Source organism: Macaca thibetana, chromosome 14 (assembly GCF_024542745.1).
Source record: "Macaca thibetana thibetana isolate TM-01 chromosome 14, ASM2454274v1, whole genome shotgun sequence".
Lineage (NCBI taxonomy): Eukaryota > Metazoa > Chordata > Mammalia > Primates > Cercopithecidae > Macaca > Macaca thibetana.
Window position 1 is genome coordinate 97,655,025 of NC_065591.1, and position 22,188 is coordinate 97,677,212.

Genomic DNA, 22,188 nt, shown 5'->3' on the forward strand with positions numbered 1-22,188 from the left:
ACTTTGCAATTTTCATTTACGTCTGAGAAAGTGTTTTCTCTACTTTGTGACTGGCATACTCCTAGTTATCAGTCAATTTAAGTTTGCATCCTTATACTATCCTTTATTCCTTTATAAGCACTAATTTTATAAGCACTAATATTACTTATCAATACTTGGTCAATGTAAGAGTGAGGATCACATGTGAGTTCTCTACTGGGGTGTTCCCCCAGCACCTGGCAGTGTCTAACTGAGAGTAGATGCTCAATATTGTTGAATGAATCGTTGTTACAGCCACGATGATATTAAATACTGCCATATAAAGTTCTAGTTTTGCATATTCTCAAAATCATGTAACATGTTTTACTTATTTGTATGTTCTCAGCCCACAACAGAGTACCTAAAATACAATATGCAAATCAGCAAACATGCACTGAGCTAACAGATAGCTACCTCAAACATGACATACTATTCAAAAACTTAGCTTTTAGATTAAATCCTTAGAGACTTTCCACCGTGAAACCAGTGAACATTATCAGAAAAAAAAAGAAAGAAAATCAAGTTGCAAAAACAAAAATCTGCTTAGACTCAATAGAGCGAACCATGGATGTTTGTAAGTGAACAAACAACTCACTTGTCTTAATCAGCAAAAGAGAAAGGATAATAATTTATTAAACATGTAAATACTACTGATTAAATATTTTAATAATTAAAATGTGCTCAGACCCATTAGTAAATATCCACCAAAGTGTTCATCCTACTCTCTGGGTGCAACAATTTCATAAAACATAGTTTAAATAACAAGACACAAGGTAGACATTCCTTTCTCACTGGTCTCCTCTCCCTGTAGTAGCAAGAAATTCATTACATACATTTCTATCAATTTCTATTAATTTATAAGTAGGATCTTACTGTTAAATTGTTCCTCCTATTTGAATGGACTTTGTATCTCTACTTTTTGTCTAAGCTAAGGACATCTGCTTTACTTTGTCAGTGTCTAAAGGCCATGGGCAAGTGGCTTAATAACTTAGAGGTTTACTGTCTTCCTCTGTAAAAGGGAAGAATCCATCTAGATACTCTCTAAGTCTCATATAGGCATAAAAATCCATAATCTGGGAAAGTTGTTTTCTCTCTAGCACTAGAAGGATACACACTCACATACTTAGACGTACATTTTTAAACCAACAATAAGCACCTCAAATTTAAGAGCACCAGGTTAAAATGAGCACTGTGAAGATTAGAAATTTTAGTTTGGTAATGTATGTGCAAATTTAAATGAAGAAGGGGCAGCAATTGTCCCAGAAAACTGTCAGATCTAGACAATATGCTGCCGCAAATAAAATTTATCTTGGTACGCTCTAAAATAAATAAATGTTTTAATTGGTGGCCAATGCTTAAAAATTGGAAGAATATTCACAAATACTCAGATATAAAGATTCTATCAAAAATTCAGAATACCCAGACACATTGGGCCTTTAATCCCTCTTGGCAACAATCATTTTGGGATGACAGTGGCACCCCTTGTAGTGGGGTAAGTACTCTCGGATTAATTACTGACCACACCACCCTGCCCTCAGCCTGCCTCATCCATTTATATTACATTCCTAGGCCCTGTGGATGCTGTACTTTGCAGTCTTCATTTACAGTAAATTAATGGTAGGTGGATATCAGAGCCATATTGAAAGAATAGTCATTCTATCTCTCTCTAAAAAGATGGCTGTGTATGCTGGAAAATGTTATATTTGAAATATTCATGATTATTTGTTCAGAATAATAACTGTTACTATACAATTTCTGAAAGTTATTATTTTCTTATGTAGTACACTAAATACTCAAGTTATTTAGAAAAAATTTAGAATCTCCTTGTATAGTATATGTACAGTGTACATGTTTGTTCATCTCATAAACACCTGATATAAGTTACTTTATATACATAATCAGACTTTACACTGCATAAATTATTTCACTTTAGATGCAATGATTAAACTTCTTTTTATTGTATTAGCTACGAAACAGATATACATACATTTAAATTTTTTTCAAAAGGCTATATTCTAATATAAAGTCTGACCTTTTGGTTTTAAGGGATTCGAACTATTCTAATATATGTTATTAGAAAAAAATGTTACTTTAGTGTAAAAGCAAAGAAATATATACTTCAAGTTTTAATGCCTTTAAGAGTATAGTGATTATTGTACCAAGCCATATTCTATTCTACTGTTACAATTTCCTAAAACCCAAAGCACTTACTGCTTTCATCACACACAAACACACATGCGGAAGCAGAAAGAGAAAATTATTAATGGTGTTATTTGAGTAATAAATCATGGTTCAATATCATAGGGAACGAAATAGCATTTTTATTAGATAGCATTCTATTCTGTAATATTCTAATAACAGAGAAAAGACGTAAATAGCTTTATAGATCAGAATTTATTTAACTGAAATCTCTGGAAATGGTTCTGAGAATTCAAAAAGCTATTGCTTTAAAAGTATAACTTTAACAAGTAACTGGAGTAGTTGATTATTTCTGTTTCGTGTTGTCCTTCTTGATGTACAGCCCAAATGTTTGAAAATTGTTTTTGAAATTTGAATACAGCCAAAAAAATGACAACACACAATTAAATTGACTGCTTTATGTCTTTTTACTAACATTTGACTACTAATTCAATTATTATATTCTAGAAGAGGAAGAAATTGTTTTTACATGTGAATATTAACCATGCAAAGTTAATATTTCCATCTAGCCATGGTTAGCTGTAAATTCTCCTTCAGGATTTTTTGCAGGGGACTTTAGTATGGGACAACTACAAAAATAAAAGAAAAATGTATTGAAACATCAGTTACTGCAATTTTATTGTTCTGAGTTATATATGTGTTTGTCCTTTTTAAATTGACAGCAAAAGCTCAGTTTGCTTTAAGAAGTGGCTTCTTAAGAAGAAACCAGTTTTCCATAATCCCTTAAGACCTACTTCTGTTTCCATGAAGTATAAGTATTCTTAGAGTGCCTCTTCCAGTAGCAATAAAGGTATAATGGTCAAAATCCCTTCAGCAGAGCAGGATGGAAGAAGTACTTAGCCAATGATTTTCTTTTCAAGTGGTGGAATGAAATGAACATGAACTTTGGAAGCAGATATAGGTTACAAAATTGTTCTTTCACCACTTAGATGTATAAACTTATATTAGTTGCATAAATTTACCAAATTTCATCTTTCAAAAAGAAAAGGGAAAGCAAGAATACCTCCCTATAAGAATGTCATAGTTTAAAGGAGATAAAGAATACAAAATGACTATTACAGAGTCTCACACACCGTGGGTATATAATAAATTCCCCCCCAACTCCTACCCTGTTCGCTTTCCCCATCTAACTGCCTGGATGGCTCCCTCTTATGCGTAAGACATGGCATTAGAATACTTGGATAGGTATTCTTGGTCTAAAGCACAGAGCAGGCAGTCTCATTTAATGAGTGTAAGTGAATTTAATGTGTAAGTGAATTCCAGACAAGTTGCATGTAAATTAACTTTGGTAACTTGTGCCATCTTCAATACAATGAGGAATTATTCATTCTGTAGATTAATTGGGCTAAATATCTTCATGAATCTCAAATACCTTTCACATATGACCTCTTGTTTGCCTCCATTCACTGAGTTGTTCATTCAGCAAATATTTATTGGCCACCAGCTATGCGCCAAGTTTTATGCTGAATGCCGGAGGAGAAAAAAAAGAATGGTGATTAAAGCAGTCACAGTTCTTGCTACCACAGAGTTATGTGGAGTGGTAAAAACAGACATTAAACAAATGTCACCAAATTCTGGATCCAAAATAAGTGATGACACTTCAGTTATTCAGGAAGTGTAATACTCATGAGAATAGTTGTTTCTAAAACCCACTCAAATATCTGCCCAAATATTATTCCATTCCATTTTTAATTGCTGTTACCCACTTCCAAAATGCATTTAAATGATTTTCAGGAAGACAGCTGTGTCTCCTCCAATGAAGGAATGCTTTCAACCTATTATTTAGACCCTTGAAAAAGTGTTTCTCTGGCATAAAAAGAATATTACTGTAATTATGTGACTCAGTTATATAGTACAAAATATAGATGATGAATCAAATGTTTCCATTAAGGGATCACTTAAAGGTAAAAATATATCCTAAATCCTTGAATGCTAAACAGTAAATCACTGGGTGCCTCTTTCCCTATACTTTGTTTCTTCATGATGGGAAGTTGACAAGTTAAAAAAACAAACAAACAAAAAACACCGCACCTGTTTTGATTAAGATGCTTTTTAGAAATGGCTTTCTTCCTTTTCTCTCACCTTCCTTCCTTCCAAAAGCTCACTTATTGGAGCCCTTACGGTTATAGATTAGTAGTATAAAAGAGTGATGTGATCTTTGCAGCACCCAAATTACTGCCAAAGAAGCCATCTTTACACTGAATGGAATCTTGCTCCTCGTGCTAAGTATTGCAAATAGCCTTCTGCTTATTCTTTTGTAGGCCTTGGAAGCAAAGTGAGCCATGTGTTTCCATTATGATGGCCTGACTCCGGAAAGAAATGTGCAAACAAGCCTGTATATTTTTACTGAGCTCTCAATTAGTTTAATTTAGAATTGAAATGTGCTTTCTAGCTGAGATGCCATAAAACTAAAGAGAAGCATGTGCAGGACTGTATAAGTGCAGCCCATGATTATATCTCATTGTGATCTTTGATGGTGCTGTCCAGAAGCAGCTTCAGAGAAGACATCTGAAACACTGAACGTACTTAACTGGGATATAATTAAAGTGAAATATTTTTGTGTAATTTGCATTTCAACTTGTCATTTATGGTGATTAGCTTCAGTAACTTTATGTACTGTAGCTAACCACTATTCAGAATTCTAAGAAAATTAGCGTTTACATATTAATAACCTATGATAATGCCTTAAGGGTATAAATTAATGAATTCTGGGCCCAGCATGCTATCCACCATCTGATTGGGCCTTTTCAAATCTGAACATGAAGAGCTTATCATTTTACCATCACATAATTAGAGAAAGAGGAATTTCTTGCCTGGTTTTGTAAAGTTTTCAAATAAACTGTCAGTGTTTTAAGAAAAATCATTTTTTAATATCCAGAGGGGTAATAAGATTTATTTTAAAAGAAAGATAAATAGCAGGATTCTGAAAATCAACAGGTAAAAATTAAGTAAATATTGAATGAAAAATATTCAGGACAATCCAAGAGGCTGAGCAGTGAGAGTTTGGGAGAGGCTACAAGACCTGAAATTAACTGCATTTCACACCCAATTCTAGGCTCTACACTGCCAGATGCACTGACAGCCTCATCACATTCTAGCTAGCAAAAATTAAATGTATGAAAATGACAACGTAAGATCACCCTGATAAAACATAAAATAAAGAGGCAATTTGTGTCAAGTGTAAAGGAGAATGTCTTAACTGAGTTTAGATTGTTAAACAATTAATATATAGCTATGATTATAATTGGTTTCCTCACAAGGAGTCATTATACTTCTTTGTTTTAATAGCTGCCAATTTTCAAAAACTGAGCTTTAATTAAAAACTATTGGTGAGTTAACGCATGGTTAAAAGGGGAGGAAGATTCACTGCAGAAACAGAAACTTGACTGCCAGAGTCAACTCAGCAACCTGAAAGTAGACTCTTATGGCTTTCAGCCAGTCATTCCACACCCTCGCAGTCTCTCTTCCTTTCTTATTTCTGTTGCCAGAAACCATGATATCATTCATTCTGCAAATATTAATTGAGCACTTTCCATGTGCCAATTTTAGGGGCTGGGGTTATGTCAGTGAACAACAATCCAGTTACTTCTTCTTGTGGAATGTGTATTTTCCTAGATAAAAGACATAAATAAGCAATCAAATAAATAAGATAATTTCAAATAGTGGTAAGAGCTATGACGAAAATAATTGTAGTAAGGAATGATTGGAGCTATGAGAACCTCAGGACAGAGAGGAGTCAGAAATGGTCTCCCTGAGGAATTGACAGTTTTGTTGAGAAAAGAATGGTGAGAAATCTAGCTATAGGAAGATCAGGCGAGAGCAGCTACTGCAAAGGCCCTGAAGTGAGAGGAGAAGATAAGTTTAAACAGGAGAAAAAGGGAGAGTTTGGCTATGGTTAGTGAGCGGTGCAGCGTTAAGTGACTTTAGTAAAGGCAAAAGTCATTGTGCCTCTTAGATCACATAGGTATCACTCATGATGAGAAGCCACTGGAATTTTAAGTAGGGATGAGATGCAGTCTATTTACATTCTCTGTTCAGAGGAGCATAATTAGGGAGGAAGAAAACTGGTAATAGGAAGAGTTAGGAGAGTTGAAGGTGACTGGGCAAAAAATGACAGCATAATAGAAACAAAGGGAGTGAATGGATTTAGGTATAGTTTAGATATTTTGAAAATAAAATAATGAAGATTTTCTTACGTATTAGATGTGGAAATAAAAGGAAGATAAGAATCAAGAATATTTTCATAGATAGCCATGCTTTCTGTTGGAATGGCAGAAAACAGAGAAAGGGTTTTGGGGGGGGGAAATGAAGGGTTCTGTTTTGACCCAGCTAAGTTTTAGGTGCAGAATAGACAACCAAAGGGTGTGTCAAGGAAACTGTTGATATTTGAGTCTGAAGCTCATAGGAAAGAAAGGGACAATATGAAGATATTAACCATGGAAGCTTTGGAACATGGGTAATAGTTGAAGGTATAGAAATGGATTAGATTATCTAAAGAAACATTGTAGAAGAAGTGCTATTTCAGTATTTAAAAATGCGTCAAATGGGAAATGCAAGAGGAGGAAACACAGGATAAGCTGTCAGGTAAGAGGGAACTCAGGAAAGTATGCTTGTTGGGGAAGCCAAGAGAGGAGTGTGTTCCAAGACGGGAAGTGGCAAACTTCTAGACAGCAACTCCTCATAATTATTCCCTTTGGTCACCAGCCTTATCTGTGCCTGAAGAGTCATACATTTCTAGATTTTGGCCACTCCCAATTCACAGTTTCAGATCTGTCAATATTCATCCAATCATTTGTTGTGTTTAATTTACTTTTATTGTATATGTTTAAGGTATATAACATGGTATTTTGATATACATAGTGAAATGCTTACTTACAGAACTGAGAGTGGTGGTTACCAGGCACAGGAAGGAGGATAAAATGGGGAGAAGCAGGTCAAAGGTTACAAACTTGCAGTTACGTAGGATGAATAAGTCGATGTCTGGCATGAGGACTATAGTAGGTAATATTGTATTATATGCTGAAAATATGCTGAGAGTAGATTTTAGGTGTGTTCATAATAAAAAAAATTCATTCACTTTGCTTGTTTTGTTATTCACTCAGTAGGGTTTTATGGGGCATCTATCATGTGGCAGTTAGTATGTTACATGTGTTGTATTAGACACAGCTGTAAATAAAATATGCCTAGTTCCTTATCATAATGGAGTTTATAAGCTACCTCATGTGTTCTTCATTAGTTTTTTTCTCCAGCTCTCTGAAACAATTTGAAACTTCTACTACTTTCTTTTTTTTTTTTTTTTTTTTTTTGAGACGGAGTCTTGCTCTGTTGCCCAGGCTGGACTGCAGTGGCCGGATCTCAGCTCACTGCAAGCTCCGCCTCCCGGGTTTACGCCATTCTCCTGCCTCAGCCTCCCGAGCAGCTGGGACTACAGGCGCCCGCCACCTCGCCCGGCTAGATTTTTTTGTATTTTTTAGTAGAGACGGGGTTTCACCGTGTTAGCCAGGATGGTCTCGATCTCCTGACCTCGTGATCCGCCCGTCTCGGCCTCCCAAAGTGCTGGGATTACAGGCTTGAGCCACCGCGCCCGGCCGCACTTCTACTACTTTCAAACACCCTTTTCAAATCTCACTGATTTGCAACCTTCCTTTGTAAATCAGTGCAACTATAGAGCTGTAAACCCCTACACATATCTTACCTAATCTTTGATTTATGAAATCTATGAAATGAGGTGTCTCCCCACCCATGCATCTTCACATCCCATTCAAGGTCAACCTCGTATCTGTCCTTGACCCCATGTATTCTATCTTTCTGGAGCCTCATTTAATTAGTATCCCTTATCTCTTCTGTATCCTATCTTGCTCTCTACTGAATCCATTCCCTTAACTTGTAAACAAGCTCAAATTTCTCCTGTCAAATATATTTACACACACACACACGTGTGTGTGTGTATATATGTTATATATATTATATATATACATGATATAGATAGATAGATAGATAGATAGATAGATAGATAGATAGATAGATAGATGCGCATACCCAGTTTAGGTACAGAACATAAAAGTCTGAGGGCTCATGCTGGTAATCCCAGAACTTTGGGAGGCTGAGACGGGTGGATCACATGAGGCCAGGAGTTTGAATGGGATGTGAAGGTGCATGGGTGGGAAGACACCTCATTTCATAGATTTCATAAATCAAAGATTAGGTAAGATATGTGTAGGGGTTGCACTGATTTACAAGGGAAGGTTGCAAATCAGTGTAAGATGTATATATGTGTGTATATATAGCTCTATAGTTGCACTGATTTACAAGGGAAGGTTGCAAATCAGTGCAATATGTATATATGTGTGTATATATATGTTATATATATGTGTGTGTATGTATATATATATGGCCTCTCTTGATACTCTGTAGTCATATTCCTTTGAAGATACATTTAGCATTACATAATTACTAAAGCCCACATTTTATTGGTATCTAACACAGTTGCTACTGGAATGGTGAACCAAAAAAATCAGTTTTTTGTGTTCTGTCACCCAAGCTGGAGTACAGTGGTGAGATCTCAGCTCACAGCAACCTCCACCTCCCAGGTTCAAGCGATTCTCCTGCCTCAGCCTCTTGAGTAGCTGGGATCACAGGCGCCTGCTGCCATATCTGGCTAATTTTTGTATTTTAAGTAGAGCTAGGGTTTCATCATATTGGCCAGGCTTGTCTCGAACTCCTGGCCTCATGTGATCCACCCGTCTCAGCCTCCCAAAGTTCTGGGATTACCACATGAGCCCTCAGACTTTTATGTTCTGTGTGCCTAAACTGGGTATGCACATAAGGCCTCTGTTTTCTTATCACTATGTTTTTGTTCAAGCAGTTGGTGTGCATTTGTTTACCTAACATTTCTAGGTATCATTTATCCCTGAGGTATTTTAAATGTGATTTTATTCAAAAATAGAAGTACAGGCACTGAAATCCCAAGGCATTTCTCTATTTCAGGGAGGTCATCTAGATGATTCAGCATATGCTTACACTACTTTAAAATAACCATTAAAATGTTAACAACAACTGGATAAAGTCTCACAGACAACTCAGGGACCTCTAAAAATAAATCCTCCAACGTAATTCTGAAAAATCTTTCTCTATATTATTTGATACTTTTGAGCTTTCATTTTTTGAAAAATTCTACCCTCTCTGACTTCATCTGCCAGATCTCCTATTCCTCCGATAATATCCGCTATTATTTTGAAATGAATTGTTTTCCACATTTATATCATCAGACAAGAGTTTTTCACTGCATATTCTTTTTGTAGAATCTCATGTGGTCTTTCACAGCCATTTCCTTGAAAATTTACATATTTAAACCATTTCTTCTTGCTCCACTTCATTTTCTTATATGCAACTACCAGCTAGACACCTGACACCTCAAACTCAACATGTCCAAAATGGAATCCAGTGTTTTCTGTGTATTATAAAACTGTACTTCTCCCACAGTATCCAAGAAAAATCTTTCCAAGCTATCCAAGCTATCACCCAAGGTGATACCACCGCTATCCATTCATTCATTCAAGATACAAACAAGAAGTCATCTTTCAGTCTTTCCTCCTTCTCCTCCCTCTTCTTCATCCTCCTCATTCAACAATTTATTAGATTCTGCCTATTTATCTCCTAAATGCTCCTAAATATTTATCTCCTAAATACCTCTACATTGTATGCCTACCACATCTGCTTTAATTTACCCTTTTATGATCTCTTTCTTGGCCTACTACAATAGCCTACTTATTGGTTTGTATGTCTTTAATTACTATTCTTCAGCCTAACCTCCACAGACAGGTAGGAATTCCTCCAGTGAGCCTTCCCTCCACTCCACCCTCTGAGAAGTACCTCTTCCCTGTGCTTCCCAGTTCCCTCTGACTATTCCTTATTATATTCACCATCTTGGATTATCAGTTTAGAGCCCTGTCTTGTCCACTAGACTGTGAAACTCATCTTAGTGGGAATACTATTTTGTATTTTCTTTCAAGTGTTTAACACCATGACTGAAATAAACTAGGCAGTACATAAACGTTTTTTGAATAAAGGAACGAGTGGTAGTGTTAAATCCACCTTTTTTTTTTTTTTTCCCGGCAGTGCATGCTTTCTACTAAAGAAGGAGAAAACACTACTAAGCATACTTTTGACACAACCTTAAACAATTTTTTCCCAAACCAAGAAACAGTTATATTCATATTGGAAAAAAATGCATAGATTACTTATCCAAGTTCAGATATCCTACAAGGCTAGGAAGTTAACATAAATACTTGAAGCATCATAGTAGTAGTAATACGGAGTGGTAAGGCTTGCAGTTTGCTGAGGAATACACACCTCACCTCAAAACATTAATATTCAATTGGGGAAAAAATGTAGCTGTCAAATAAGGCTCATCTTCTCTAGACCCAGGACTTCAAGGTAGTGACCCTTGCTGCAAGATGTACTATAAAAACCTTTAACTACTGTTACCTTAGCTCAGAAAATGATGACACTTAGATAAATGCACCTTGTACATCACATAGAAATTGGATAATATTAAAGACAAGCCAAAGACTTTTAGTAGCTTTTCCTTTTCTGTTCTGCTTTCTTCCCATTTCCCAGGCCCAGTGTAACCACATGTTTTGTGTTACACTGTTAATTTAGGGCCAACTTTCTTATAGTGCTTCTAGTTTTTATTGCTTCCTTCATAATGACATTTTCCAGCTGCAGATTCCAATCATGTTTCTGTTTGTATGGATACGGTACATTTCAAAAAGGGAATAGGTAAACCTTTTAATACATGAAAAACATTTTTAAGTCCTATGCTCTAATCTAGTTGACTAAATAAGAAGAAGATAAAAACTCTGAAGACAGACTTTTGAAGTGTAGGATAAGGTTCTATAATCTCTCTTTTCTTGTGCTAATAACTAACATTTTTTTCCACAATGTGAATAATAGTAACAATAAAATAATGATAATGATAGTAATAAATGAGGTTATATATGTTAAAGTTCTTTATAAAGTTCTTTATGAAACATCTATGTAAAGTAATATGTTTGTTTGTATCATTGTTTGTTTTTAAATCTTCTGTCTACCTATCCTAACCCTTCTTGGTAGCAACAAAGGCTAGCAAGATTGTTACTCAAGGCAGCAGGCTTTTACAATGCTATCAACTTGAGCCAGTTTGCCAAAGTGGAGCAGCAGAATGTGTTTAGTTCTTGAGTTTCCATCCATGTAGTAATGGTCACTTTTTAGAAGAGGTAAAGTGGCAGAAAAACACAAAATATCTACCATATCTACACCAACTAGTCCAGAAGAAGAAGAAACACAGAAATGCAGTTCTAAGCCAACATACCCAGGACAATGCCATTAATTCACAATCCTCATAAGTTTACCTCTATCTGTTGTACAAAGTTGTCTCAAATGCCTTCTTAGTTTTATCTGTAAAATATAGTTTCTATCTAGTTCATATGTTGTTCTAGTTACCATTTACATTATTCGTATTAGTAAAATATCACTAATATGAAGAGGACTTTCATAATTAAGGCAGTCAGGAATAGGACTTGCGGAGTTCAGTCTATATTAAGACTTTTGTCTTGCTTGGCCTGGTTTTAACCTTGTTGTTAGCTTATCTCACTGATGTGCTTAAGAATGTAAACATTTTATAGCCTCCTCTATTTCAGCTTGCCTGCTTCTCCTCAATGTTCTGCTGACTGTTCTTTTTCCTATGAATTTACTGACTCAACACATCCTATTTCTGTAACTAAAATTAATACATTTCCCTCTTCCAATATTAGTAGAGATTTTTTTAATACTACCCAACAATTATTGCTATAATTATAATATTTTCATAAACATTTATGGGATATGTTTGCTACATGTCATGTCTAATAATAATTGTGTGTGTGGGTGTATATATATATATATACACGTGTTTCCATGCGTGTGTGCATGTGTTTAGTAGGTAGGAAAAAGACAAGTAATTGTATTACAATATCATTACAGTATCCTAGTTATGAAGTAATAAATATTCTGAGATGATTATAATATATGAGATCATATAAAATGATACTATTCCTGAAAATATTATTGTGATTTTTTAATTTACTTGTTCATTCAGAAAATATAGCCCTTGGGAAGATAAGATAAGAATCTCAAGAAAACCATGGCTATTGTTACAGATAGACAACATCAAAAATAATTACAACAAATACTGTTATGAAAATTCAGGTTTTTTGTTTTTAGAAGTGCACAGAGTATTATGGCAAAAAAGAGGAAATGTTGTTAATTCAGTTTAAAGGTATCAGGGAAAGTTTGCAGAAAATGAAATTTCTACACTATCAGGATTGACAAGTCATAGAAAAGGTAAATATTTTAAGGGTTATGCCAAACATAAAATTGGATAAAATTCTGACCTTAGATCACAGACTCTTACAAACAAAGGGAGCAAAGACCTCCAGTTCCATAGATTATGGATTCTATAACATTAGCATAATTATTAAGAACAATTAGAAGGATTAGGTTTTTATAATTGTTAATTTTTTCAAATGTATAGTGAGTCTACAGGAAAGTAAATAAAATATCAAAGGGACAGAACGAAGAAACAGAAAAAATTTAGACAACAGGAACAGGTACTGAAGCTTCCCTTGGGGAGGTTTACATGGGAAAATGATTCTCAAGGCCTTGAACCAACAATTGGCCAAAAGCTGGAAATGAGATCACCATACAAACAAGGATTTGTGAAGTCTACAGCATCAGTTAGAAAGTAGACATAGGAAAAAAAAAATCTGTTCCCTGACTCAAACAGTCATCCTAGAAACATCCTGGCTTCCCTTGAGTTCTGCATAAAAAATAACATAATTCCATGAGAATTGTGATGTATTTGTCTGCTCTCCTGTGAACTTTCTGTTCAAATTTGTACTATCTGCAATTTCTAGGAACTCATAAATGAAGAAATTCACAGACACATGAACATACACAAACACAGGCACATCATTTACAAACACATATTGGAATAATTGGGATAAGTAAATGCAAAAACACTCTGGAGAAATACCTCTTCAAAAGAGCCTTCTTAAATTCTCACAAATAGAGCTTTGCTGAAAATTAGTTCACAATTCAAAACTACAAAAAAAATATGTTGACAATCCACTTAAAATACAAATTAGAATACACACAAAATAGTATTAAATTACCAAAGATTTTAGGCAATAGAAATATATGATAGAGGGAATGAAATGTTTAAGATGACTAAGCACATGTGGAACTATAATACTGTACAACAGTAACACGTATGACAGGAGGGCAATGTCTAAGGTTAAAATGCTTAAATGTCCATATATTATTCAGATGGAGTATGGAGATATTTACTAAAATCAGAATTTTTTGTCAAGTATCAATATAAAACAAGAGCAACAACTGAAAGAATAAATATAGAATATAGAAAATTAAGAAAAGTTGACAAACCCAGTAGATGGTTTACTATTGGGAGAGATGTATATTAGTATAATCTAGTGGAGAGAAATTTAGTGATGTTGATCAAAACCAAAAAGATTCATACTCCTTATTTTATAATTTCACTTCTAACAATATATCTTAATGAATAACCAGATATACATGAAAATGGTTATCATAAGAGCATGTTATCACTGCCAAAAATTAAAAACAGCCAAAATGCTCAATATTAAGCTCAACCAAAATGCTCAATATTAAGAAATGAAAATAATAAATTTTGGCACATACCTCAAACAATATTTATTAATATTCATGTCTATATAATATTTATTAAGTGCTTACTAGGTAGGCACACTCCTTAGTACTCCTAAGTACTGTACACATATATTTTACTTGTTAGTTATTATTGCATAACAACCCATCTCAAACTGAAAGGCTTAAAATAACAGTGATTTCTTCTGCCCATGATGTCACATTTGGGGCAAGGCTTAATCTCTACTTCATACAGCATCGACTGGGGCAGTTTAACCGAGGGCATTTCTAAGATTATTTATTCCTAGTGCTGTTAACTTTGTTCTGGCAGTCAGCTTGGAACTTAGTTATGGCTGAGGTATTGGTTCCTTTCTATGTGGGTCTCATTATGTCACCTGGGCTTCCTCACAGCATAGTGGCGGAGTAAAATGTTTGTATACCCCCAGAGAATGAGAATGGTATCCTCAAAAGTCACATAGAATCATTTTTATGATACTTTGTGTGTGTGTGTGACAAGAGTTTCGCTCTTGTTGCCCAGACTGGAATGCAGTGGCATGATCTTGGCTCACTGCAATCTCCACCTCCTGGGTTCAAGCAATGATTCTCCTGCCTCAGCCTCCCGAGTAGCTAGGATTACAGGCACGTGCCACCATGCCCAGTTTTTGTTTTGTTTTGTTTTGGTTTTTTTTGTTTTTTTTGAGACGGAGTCTCGCTCTGTCGCCCAGGCTGGAGTGCAGTCGCCGGATCTCAGCTCACTGCAAGCTCCGCCTCCCGGGTTCACGCCATTCTCCTGCCTCAGCCTCCCAAGTAGCTGGGACTACAGGCGCCTGTCACCGCGCCCGGCTGATTTTTTTGTATTTTTAGTAGATACGAGGTTTCACCATGTTGGCCAGAATGGTTTCAATCTCCTGACCTCGTGATCTGCCCACCTTGGCCTCCCAAAGTGCTGGAATTACAGGTGTGAGCCACCACGCCCAGCCCCTAGAATCACTTTTGTGATACTTTAATAGTCAAGGCAGTCTCAAAGGTCAACCCAGGTTCAAGTGAGAGGAAAGACTCCATTCTGAATAGGGAAGTAGCAAAGTTCTAGAAGATAATGTGAAAAGGGAAGAAAACCATTGCAATCATTTCTCAGAAAATTCACTGAGGCACAAAAGAGGCAAAAGACAATTAGGTACATGAATCTGGAGTTCAAGAGAAAGATTTGAAGTGGGTGGTACAGTTTGGGAGATCATGAGAACATAGATGGTAACTAAAGCCACAGAACTGGATGATTTCACTTAGGAAATATATTTAGAATGAAAAGGCAGATCGAGAGAGAATTTTAAGGTACACTAATTTTAAAGGAGCAGAGTAAGAAGTGTTCAAAGACACTAAGAAATGCCCAGAGAGAGCAGAGAGAGCATAGCTGTGGTGTTAGGAATGCAAGGCAAAGAAGCATCTGAAAGAAGTGTCCAAATGTGTCAAGCATACCAGGGAATTCCAGTAAGATAAAAGCTAAACTCTTAGATTTAGGATGTAAGTTGGTCGCTAGCAAAATTGAAGAGACTAGTTTTGGTGGTTGGAAAATGTGGAAGCCAGATGAATTGAAAAGAGTGTGAGCAGAAGACTCCTTCAACTATATGGCTGTGAAAGAGTAGAGAGATAGGAAGCATGAGGTCAGGAAAGTTCTTTGCTTTATGAAAGAAAAGACTTGAGCTTGTTTAAAAGCAGTTAGAGGAACTTCTTAAGAGGTGGAAAACTGAAGATACAGGAGAAAGAGAAGGGCCATAGATGGAAGAAAGAACTGTGCTCTTACTCACCATGCTGCAATGGTCAGTATAATTCAGCACATCTCTTGGATTATGTCCCATAACTTGAGAAACACTGAGCTAAGGCGATGTCCTTTGATTTGTATGTGATATAGAACTACAAATATCACAAATTATATAATCATTTGACTTAGCTTGGCATCTGGAAGGTGGCATCTGGAATGAAAGTGGGAATGATACTGATGAGAAGACATATTTAGTTGACACAGTCAGGTAAAAAATGGAGTAGTATCGTGTGTTTATTGTATGTCTTCATTTATATAATACATAATCCAAGTGATCTTGTTAGTGAAACAGAACACAGAACGTGCACTTAAAATTACAACTTATTTCATTGCAAGCCTTATTCTGATTAGTGTTTATACCTTAAAATATAGATCAACCTAATATCATTGCATGTATTTAGTGGCTAAGCATTAATTCTCATTTATTTTGCCATTTTATGAAAACATAAAAATTTACATTTTTCCATCGTATGTATTCTGAACACATTCAATTCAGCTTAGTTTACTTTCATTAATTTACGTTTGAGTTTATTTATATAATCTAAGAAGTTTTATTGTTTGAATAATTATTTTTATGCTAAGCAACAATAGATGTCATAAGATTCAGCCAAGCAAAATTTTGATTAAAGAGTGTTTTCAAAGCTAGATTATAATACTATATATGGAAAGAGCTATATTTTAAAATTTGAATCATTGGGTCAAATAAAATACTATCCAAGTTAGCATACCAACATAATAACATTGAATATTTGACTGACAATCTACCCTCATACACACAAAACCCAATAACGCTCACTTGCCAAGCCTATGATCTAGATAAAACAGGAAAAAATAAATGTTTAAAAGAATAAGACTACAGCTATAAATTTGCAAAGGGAATGTAAAATGCTAGTGACAGAATACATCAGAAGCAAATTTATCAGCCTGAGACTATAGTTTCAAAGTATATATGAATAGAGGAAGAATGACAGACAACTATGAAAAGGAGAATAAATAGATATGTATGATGATGCAAATGAATGAATGCAGTAGAAGACAATAAAATATCAGAAAATACTGTTTGTTGAGGTCCAGCATAATAAATTAAAATATTAAATAGTATAGTGAGTACCAGAATAGTGAAAAGTCATAATGATTACAATGAAAACAATATAATAGAAATAAAGAGTAGATGGATTTTATGTATAGCACAATTGTTGTTTTTGAACTTTAGCAGTGTAGTACACTTTGGACATAAAATTTTATACAGTCAGTTGTTCGATATTTAAAATAGATGAAAGCAGAAGTGCTCTTGGATTTTTTGAGGGTGGAAGGGAGGGATACCAAGAAAAGGAGTCCAGCACTGCCCACCCAATGCTTTCTCAGCAAAAGTCTTCATACAAAGCTACATGAGTACTTCCAGGGAACTTATGGGGTTCCTAGAAAAACACAATTTAGAAGCCAAAGCTTGAAAATCGTATGGTTTCCAAGTGGCATACTTTAAAAGATTATGTAAATATTCATTATTTGCATAAGTTAAAGTACATGACTTCTAAATCTTGTTTGTTTACATTTTCTAGAACAAGTATTAAAATTTGTGTATAGTTTCAGCACCAAACTAAAAGCCAGGATCTCAGATTTGAATTCTATAGCTCTTCAATTTACTTTTTTCAGTAGAGTAAAATAAAAATTAATCGAACCATATTATTTATCATGTAAAGCTTGAGAGCTGGCCCTCAGTTTGCAAGAAAACCAGTAGGACAAAAAATAGGAAAACATGAAGGAGCCGAGTAACTCCAGGTTCTACTGGTGTTAAATGTGGATCACTTCCATACTTGCATCCAGAGTCTTGGTGGAACATTTACAGATTAGGGTCTAATGCAGCAACTTTATTTATTAAATCACTTAAGTTATAAGAATTGCATTAAGTTAAACTTAAGATGCCTGAAAGTTAAATTAGAATCTTCCTTATATCTTGCAAGAAAATTATAGCCAGTCACATTGTTAGAACAAGCCTGCCCTGTTGGTCAGTCTTCTCAGAGGATCAAATTCTAGTTCCTTGGTGAGCATAGAATTAGTTGATGGCTCTTCTTTGATAGAATTTCTTTATAAACCTTAATATAATGTCTATCAGAATAAATGGTATTTCTGTTTAGAATCTGAATACCTCCTTTCTTGGTTTTGAATCAACTGTAGTATTTCATTTACTAAACCTTTTATTCTCTTATTAAAAAATAAAACTATTTAACTACACAAGTGCATATAGAAAATCTGTGTTAAAATCTGCCACTTATTAATCACATCCTATGTCCTCATAGCATAGCACTTTTACATAATCTCATTTAATTCTTGCCATATTATGTATTCATAGCTAATGCAAGTCAGATAAGTAACTAAAATCAGAAAACATAAAAATTGTATAGACCTAAACACTTCTTAAGCTAGCTACATAAGCCAAGAAGAAATAGGACTGTTAGCCATACATGATAAGCTATAAGAATTTGGAATTCAAATATGCTTTCTTTATGGTATCTCCTTTGCAGATTTCTGTCCCTTAAAATATAAATTGGAAAAACTCACACCAATTTGGACCAGAAATCAGTTCTGTTAAAAGAGTAATAAAAATATGATTGGAAAAGAATTTTGAGAAGAATCTTTTTCTATTTAGATGTTGCCTCACGGTTTTTGTAGCAACTGGGAGCATGGACCAAGAAAGGCAAGATGAGGCTGTGTACGTTTCCCTGGGGTCCTCTTACTTTATTTGGCTTGCTTCTGTTGGGTTTTGGAATTGGTTTATCTTTACTTTTTGGTCTGCCTAGAACGTGCGCAGCTGGCCCCAATTCACTAAGCCTCTCAGATATGCCAAGAATGACTTTCCAGCAGCCTAACGTCTGTTTTCAAACATGATTCGAGGAGACTCTAAGACTGTGATTAAAATGAAATTGCCACAGCAAGCAAACAAAAAGTAACAATTTAGGCGGAGTGAAAACTATAATCCAATTCAAGAATAGAAAATATGTACTTATAGTTTATGCAGGAGGGCAAAAGGTATTATAAATGTTCCTTCAATTAATACTCAAAAATTTCAAATGTATATTATATGTTTGCATGTAAGAAAAAAAATGCAGAAAATAATTTTGGATTTGTCACACCTAAAGTTCTCTAGCATAGGATTTGCCACATTATTATGGAAGGCCATATTTTTTTATTTTAGTCAAATTTCTCTTTAATCCAATTGTCTTCTTAATGCAGAATTTTAATTCGGATCAGCTTCACTCAATGTAAGACTTTGAGTACAAGCTCAAGAATTCATTGATTGTGCAATTAATCGCACACTTTACTTTTACTCTTTATCTTATATTCCTGACAGATCCAATGATTCAGTAATTTTTATTTTTTAATTTTCTAGAATGTAGACTTTAAAGTCAACAATTTGAGTGTGCTAATAGTTTGTGGTGTTTTCTTCCTCTTGTTTCAGTCTGTTCCCAGTATTCTAGAGGAGTATTTGCCATTTTTGGACTCTATGATAAGAGGTCAGTACATACCTTGACCTCATTCTGCAGCGCCTTACATATCTCCCTCATCACACCAAGTTTCCCTACTGAGGGGGAGAGCCAGTTCGTGCTGCAACTAAGACCTTCGTTACGAGGAGCACTCTTGAGTCTACTGGATCACTACGAATGGAACTGTTTTGTCTTCCTGTATGACACAGACAGGGGTAAGTCCAGTTTCTTCATCTATATCAGCAAAACTCTAATTTTCAATGTGAAATGGCCTTATATGACTTCAGTTTTATAGCAAATTGTTTTGATCTCTAACATCGCTAAAATCAGAAAATGGTTGATGTGTATTTTTATCTTGACTCTGGGGAAAATTTTCTAATTAAATGAGTTTCAGATTCACAAGGTTACTCATTAGCAAACCATGCTCTGTAACTTCATTGAAATTAAGATAACTATGTGAATAAGAAAAACAAACCAAAGTGCTTTTCCTGCTCTCACACAACAATCAACAAAAAATAGTTCTGTGACCTCTGGTCACCAACATGTGTGGAGGTTATTCCCACACGCCAGCTAAGTGACCCTCCAGAGCACATATCTACTTCCATTCAATCCTGACATTATCTACCTGGAGTTATTTGGCATCAGATCCTACAGGTTGAAGGCTCAGTCCCCAACAAGACTGAACTTCACTTCGGAAGCCAACCAGCTATAACTTGGGGTTCCCGTGACCCTTCTCCTTGGGTTTGATTGATTTGCAAGAGCATCTCAGTGCTCAGGAAAAACACTTTACTTTCATTTCCTCCTTCACATAAAGGATATTACAGAGGATACAGATGAACAGACAAATAGAATAAATGGATGGAGAGAGGCGTGGGGAAAGGAGTGTGGGGCTTCCATGCCCTTCCCAGGTGAGCTACCCTCCAGGAATTTCCTCATGTTCAGCTATCCAGAAGCCCTCCTACCTCTGTCCTTTGGGTTTTTATGGAAGCTACATTATGTAGGCATAATTGATTTCATCATTGGCCATTGACCAACTTAACTTTCATGTCTCTCTTTCTCCCCAGAGGTTGGTGTATGGGACTAAAATTCCCAACACTCTGATCCTGCCTTTGTCTTTTGGTAACAAGCTCCCATCTTGGAGCTATCTAAGAACCCCCAACCACCAGTTATCTCATTAGCATACTAGAGACAATCTTCTGTCCCTAGAAATTCCAGGGATTTTAGTAATGGTAAGTCAGGAAACAGAGGAGGACCAAATACATATATCATAATAACTACTTTTAAAATTTTTTATGTGATATTTCAGGTTCAGTGATAACATAAATATGTTACTTTACTTCAAAGGCAAATGACCTAATGTTCTGGAACATATTAAAATAATTGGTCCATAACGTTGAGTTTGAAATACAAAACTCTAAGCGAGTAATTGAAGGGCCATGACAATGATGATAGAGGTTTGGCAATAAGACTTCTGCTTGCTGGCAACCTTTCACTTTACCAGTTTTGAAAGATTAATAAGTGATCCCATGTCACCTGTGTGTGGGAGAGACAAGGTAAATAATTCACATATTGCATTATTAACAATCCATACATTTTGTTCAGTGGTTGATATAGCTTTATTTTTCAGCTGGAGGAACAACTTAAGGAGTGCCTATGCATGTTTTGCAGTTCTTGTTTTTTATTTTTATGTTTTTCATGTTTTTTATTTAGTGACTAGAATCATATCAATATATTATATTTAAAAAGAAGCATTAGGGGATCATCTGTGGGTTCTGTCTTCAGTCCTTTTTTCCTTGAGGTTTAAGAGTTATGAAAAGATAAGCAGTTAAAACAAAGGTTGTAATAGGCAGCATTTTAAGAATATTCTTGAATGGAATTCTGTGTATGAAATGAGTAAGGGTAATAAATAGCCTTTTCTATCTATGAAATCAGTAAGGATAATAAATATCCTTAAATCTTTTCAGAATATTTTTTCAAACTTTTGAAGACATAATCCACCTTCCAGAATTCAAAGTATAATCTCCTATATTCAAAGATGAAAACCCATTAAAAAAATTCATCTTTATTACTAAAATTTACATTTTTAATCAGATGCAAACAGTGTCATTTAAGGTGTCATACCAATAGTGTTTCTAGTACATCATTTCTATTGGTATTCTTGGTAAATTTCCCTTACAGAAACAAGCTCAGCAAATTTAATATCATCATCACATTTTCTATAAGGTTGCAGTATACTTTAATTCTCGTTTGGAAATATGGGAATCTACTTATATTGCCTACTATTATTTGTTATTGGTTAACAATCTAAAGCATCCTAGGGGATGAATTACATATTAGAAGAAAACATCACCCTGTTCATTTCTAACTGTTGGAAAAATCTTTGAGCAACAGGACTTAATTGAGTACTCTCAAAGCAGAAGGAAAATTTTTTCTCCCTTAGAAATTGTCGTGATTATTTTATATTTTTACTGAAAATTGAATCATAATGTCAATAAATATATATCATGGTGTAGATGAGATGTTGCTACCTGTGGTTCATTATGACATATCCTAGTTCTCCACCTTGGGCAGAAGATGCTTATTTTACAACTTGTTCTCATGGAAATACCAGTGGAACCTGTATCTCACTTTTTCCTTATCTCCCTGTATAAATCCATCTCTGGCAAGGAGAGGGTTATAGGTATAATTCATGCATTGGTGGGGACACAGAACAGGGATTAAGTTGGCACTTTGCTTTTCTATCCATTTATACTTTCCAAGGTCCTTCCTCATGCATAGCAAGTCAGATGCTCCAACCTTGAGTCATTCCCATTACCTCCTACCATGAGATCTCTCTACTATAAGCAGGCATATATGTGGTTATTTAAAGACTCTTTGTCCATTAACTTTCGGCCTGTAGAGTCTTAAACTCATCAGGGTACAGCCATGACTTCTTCTAACAGTAGTGTCTTATAAGCGTTTAACCTACTT

General features: G+C 35.1%; 1 protein-coding gene across 14 annotated transcripts in view; it reads left to right on the forward strand.

The window, feature by feature from the left end:
* Positions 1–22,188, forward strand: part of GRIA4 (glutamate ionotropic receptor AMPA type subunit 4) — a 373,574-nt gene that overhangs the window by 125,309 nt on the left and 226,077 nt on the right. For all 14 annotated transcript variants that reach the window (XR_007719405.1, XR_007719406.1, XM_050758797.1 and 11 more), the window contains one exon: positions 19,194–19,433. Coding sequence is in view for 11 of the 14 variants with exons in the window: in XM_050758797.1 (XP_050614754.1) it covers positions 19,194–19,433 (240 nt within the window). In the remaining 3 variants the exon portion in view is untranslated. The remainder of the gene's footprint in view (positions 1–19,193; positions 19,434–22,188) is intronic.